Source organism: Strigops habroptila, chromosome 2, assembly GCF_004027225.2.
Source record: "Strigops habroptila isolate Jane chromosome 2, bStrHab1.2.pri, whole genome shotgun sequence".
In the NCBI taxonomy this organism is placed as follows: Eukaryota; Metazoa; Chordata; class Aves; order Psittaciformes; family Psittacidae; genus Strigops; species Strigops habroptila.
This window is the reverse complement of record NC_044278.2, coordinates 51,877,457-51,882,163: the sequence shown is the minus strand read 5'-3', so window position 1 is coordinate 51,882,163 and position 4,707 is coordinate 51,877,457. Positions and strand designations below refer to the sequence as shown.

The window sequence follows — 4,707 nt, the reverse complement described above, 5'->3', positions numbered from 1 at the left end:
AGAGAGGGACAAATCATGGCAACGTGCTGGGGCTTGGCCTATGCCTACAGAGCCCTGCTCAACACTATCCAGCACCTTCAAAGGGAAAAAAAATGTCTCTGGATCTGATGGCAAAGCAACAGACAACGCAGCTATGCCAACTACAAGCACAGCAGCTACTCAGACCCTGACCACAACAGACAACACAGCTACTCCAAGTACAGCAGCTACATCAACCCCAGTGACAAGCACAACAGCTACTCAAACTGTGAGAAACTATGGACTAGGATATTGTTTATTAAGATTTATGTTAAGCTCAATGTAAAGGTTAGGCAACAAAGATGTGAAATCGCTTATGCAGACAGAAACTCGGACACTGCTTGAGTAAGATAAGATAACCACAATCGCGAGATAACTGCCAGACTTCCAGGAACCGACAGAAACAGGACAAACAACCCCAGATAAGGACATGTGAATGAGGGGTCAACTATGGGATAAAGGAGAAAGACTTCTTACTTCGGCCTCAACGACCACCAGGAGGTAGAAAACGACCCCCTAACAACAACTGAAGCATGCGCAGAGTACCTCCACTACTTCATGAACACGGAAGTAAAGATGTATAAAAAGGGACTGTTTGAACTGCTCAGCACGGCAGTGGCGGAGCGCAGACTCCCCTGTCGTCCAGCGCTGTTTTTGCTCATATTCTACTTGCTATAATTAATAAAATTTTAATTGGATTATGATCCGTTGTGGTCGCAATTTATGACAATTTCTGGTGCCGTGACTCGGATAAGGAACGGTGGGCTTTGGTCCTCCGGGGAGGCGCCCCGCGACATTTCGCGGCCCCGCGACCAACAGCTCACTCCAACCTTACCGACGAACCTAAATTCTAGGATATTGAGCAAAAAAGGACCGGTAAAATCCCATAAAATTCTGTGCACGGGAGTCCGGACGAAGACGCAGGACGCGTAAGTATACTGCGAAGTTGTTCGCGGGTTCGCCGTTCGGGCGGGATTGGGTATCCTGGATTATAACGAACGAGAGGTTCGATATACTGAACCAAGCGAGTGTGGACCCTTTAGTACTGCGTTTCCCACCTCCCGCGAGGGACTGGGCCAGGAATAAGGGGAGCGAGTGAGTGTGTGTTTGTGGATAATCCAGAAGATGGGGGCGAAGGGCAGCAAGCCTTCGACTCCCATGGGGAGGGTACACACTGTACCTAAAAATACCCCTCTGGCATATATCTTAGACAATTGGAGATATTCCCCTGGAACCCTAGGGAAAGATAAGCAAAAAATGATAGAATATTGTACTAAGATATGGGGAGGGAAGAAGATTTCTAAAAATGTCTTTTGGCCAGTCTATGGGTCAGAAGAAGATTGGGTAAGACAGCAATTAAACCTCTGGGTTAATAATAAAAATCCCCTTAACCCGGAGGAGAGTCAATATGCGGAAGTGTGGCTAGAAAGACCGAGAGCTAGACTTTATCCGCTGAATGAAATAAAAACTAAACAAAAGAAAAAGAAGGAAGAGTTAGACGAAACCCTTCTAACCCCCCCTCCTTACATTCCTCCTCCTGCTCCCGCAGAAGTCCCCAGAGCGCCCACTCCCCCACCGGAGTCGGAACAAGGGTCTCCCCCTCTTCCTAGACGCGTAACTAGAAGTCAAAAAGGGGCAGCTCAGATGTACCCCCTAAGGGAAATACCCATGGGGGGACCTCAACCTGTGATCGGATATATTTCCGTACCCCTAAACTCGGCTGACCTACGAGATTTTAAAAGAACCGAAATGGGAAACTTAATTGAGGACCCACTGGGAGTGGCAGAAAGATTAAATCAATTTTTGGGACCAAACCTTTATACTTGGGATGAGATGCAATCTATCCTTGGTCAATTATTTACTACCGAGGAAAGAGATATGATTAGACGAGCAGGAATGAGACTGTGGGATGCTCAACATGCCCAGGGACCCCAAGCAGATATTAAATGGCCACTTCAAAGACCTAATTGGGATAATCAGGATCCGATGCATAGAACTCATATGCAGGACCTGAGAACTATAGTAATTCAGGGAATTAGAGAAGCAGTACCCCGTGGCCAGAATATCAATAAAGCATTTAATGAAATGCAAAAGAAAGATGAAAGCCCTACTGAGTGGCTGGAACGACTGAGGAAAGCCCTTCAGCTGTACTCTGGGGTAAATCCAGACGACCCTTTAGGGCAAGCGCTCCTCAAAACTCAGTTTGTGGCAAAATCATGGGAAGACATTAGAAAGAAGATTGAAAAGTTAGAAGACTGGCAGAATAGAGGGTTGGATGAATTATTGAGGGAAGCTCAGAAAGTCTACGTAAGGCGGGAAGAAGAGAGCAGCAAGCGACAAGTAAAAATGATGATAGCAGCGGTCAGAGAGGATCGCAAAGGACGAACTGGTGAACACAGATCTGCTGGAACGAAACAAGGGAACGTAATAGTAAAGAAGGAGCAGAGATGTTGTTTTTACTGTGGAAAGAAGGGACATATAAAGAAGAATTGCAGAGAAAGGATCAGGGATGAGGGAATATTGAAAACGGAATAGGAGAGTCAGGGGCTCTATATCTTAGGGGACCGGAGTCATCATGAGCCCTTGATAAAATTAAAAATAGGTCCCCATAAACAAGAGTTCACCTTTTTAGTAGACACTGGGGCTGAGAAATCAACTATTAAGCAAATACCTGAGGGATGTAAAGTTTCCCCTGAAAAGGTACAAGTAATTGGGGCAAAAGGAGAACCCTTTAAAGTAAGCAAAATCAAAAATGTGGTATTCGAAACTGAAAATAAATTTGGAATGGGTGAACTCTTGCTCGTCCCTGAAGCAGAATTTAATCTGTTAGGACGAGATTTAATTGTTGAATTGCAATTAGAAATTAAAGTGAAAAATCAGGAGCTAACAGTGTCTGCTTATCCTTTAACCGTGGATGATCAAAAACAAATTAACCCCGATGTCTGGTACTCTCCGGACACAATTAGTAGACTGAAAATCCCACCGATTAAAATCCAACTTTCCGAACCCCACATACCTGTGAGGGTAAGGCAATATCCCATATCCCTAGAAGGACGGAGGGGATTAAAACCAGAAATTGATCGATTGTTAGCACAAGGAATCTTAGAGCCTTGTATGTCACCCTTTAACACCCCCATTCTGCCTGTAAAGAAACCAAATGGGAAATATCGACTCGTACATGATTTAAGGGAAATAAACAAAAGAACTATCACCCGATTCCCTGTAGTAGCAAATCCATACACACTGCTAAGCAAGCTAGGACCCCATAACTCCTGGTATAGTGTGGCTGACTTAAAGGATGCCTTTTGGGCCTGTCCACTGGCAGAAGAATGCCGTGATTATTTTGCCTTTGAATGGGAAGACATAGAGACAGGCCGTAGACAGCAATTGAGATGGACTGTGCTTCCCCAAGGGTTCACTGAGTCCCCTAATCTGTTTGGACAGGCCCTGGAAGAGCTCTTAAAAGAATACCAGGTACAAACGGGAAACGTGCTGTTACAGTATGTAGATGATCTGCTCATAGCAGGGAATAATAAGGAGGATGTAAGGAAAGAAAGCATTTGACTCCTAAACTTTCTTGCACAAAAGGGACTACGAGTATCACAAGAAAAGTTACAATTTGTGGAGGAAAAAGTGAAATATTTGGGGCATTATTTGTTTAACGGCAAGAAGATATTGGATCCAGAGCGCATTAAAGGAATTCTGGAATTACCTATGCCTGTCACTAAGAGGCAAATTCGGCAGGCATTAGGGCTATTTGGGTATTGTAGGCAATGGATAGAGAACTACAGCTTTAAAGTTAAATTTTTATATGAACAACTGTCTAAAGACAAAATACCCAAGTGGACCCCTCAGGATCAAGAGCAGTTTGTCAGTCTCAAAAGGGAGCTAAGTCAAGCACCGGTTTTAAGCCTACCAGATTTAAAGCGGCCATTCCATTTATTTGTTAACATACATGAAGGAACGGCATTCGGAGTATTAACTCAGGAATGGGCCGGACAAAAGAAACCGGTGGCATACCTATCAAAGCTGTTGGATCCTGTGAGCAGGGGTTGGCCGAGTTGTTTACAAATCATTGTTGCTGCTGCCTTATTACTTGAGGAAACGAATCGCATTACCTTTAATGGAGAAGTTGTCTTATATGCGCCTCATAACATCAGGGGAGTGTTACAACAAAAAGCAGAAAAATGGCTTACAGATAGCCGATTATTAAAGTATGAGGGAATACTTATAGAATCCCCTAAACTATCTTTGAAAACTATTGGAGCAGTTAACCCCGCCGAATTTTTGTACCCAGGAGAAGGTAATGAACTATTGCACAATTGTTTTCAAACAATTGAACAGCAGACACGCATTAGGCCAGACTTAGAAGAAGAAGAACTACAATGTGGAGAAGTATTATTTATAGATGGGTCATCACGAATAGTGGAAGGTAAACGGTTGTCCGGATATGCCATCGTTAAGTCGGAAAAAGGAGAATTTAAGACAATAGAATCAGGCCCCCTGAGTGCCAGCTGGTCGGCTCAAGCCTGTGAGCTGTATGCATTGTGGAAAGCATTAGTGTCACTGAAGGGAAAGGATGGAACTATATATACAGACTCACGCTATGCGTTCGGAGTAGTACACACTTTTGGAAAAATATGGGAGGAAAGAGGATTTGTTAACTCACAGGGAAAAGAACTGATACAC

General features: G+C 44.0%; 1 protein-coding gene across 1 annotated transcript; it reads left to right on the top strand.

Moving 5' to 3' along the window:
- The first annotated feature begins 741 nt into the window (after positions 1-741).
- LOC115603931 lies at positions 742-3,582 on the top strand. The gene is made up of 2 exons (XM_030476433.1): positions 742-1,956; positions 2,554-3,582. The coding sequence occupies exons 1-2, from the start codon at positions 1,144-1,146 to the stop codon at positions 3,580-3,582; spliced, it is 1,842 nt and encodes a 613-aa protein (XP_030332293.1). The 5' UTR covers positions 742-1,143.
- The last annotated feature ends 1,125 nt before the right edge of the window (positions 3,583-4,707 follow it).

What these genes read in the sequence shown, in the direction of transcription:
- LOC115603931 (XM_030476433.1), top strand. Translation starts at nt 1,144, where the DNA reads ATGGGGGCGAAGGGCAGCAAGCCTTCGACTCCCATGGGGAGGGTACAC. An exon ending in ATGCCCAGGGACCCCAAGCA is followed by an intron (nt 1,957 to 2,553) that starts GATATTAAATGG and finishes AAAACGGAATAG; the next exon opens with GAGAGTCAGGGGCTCTATAT.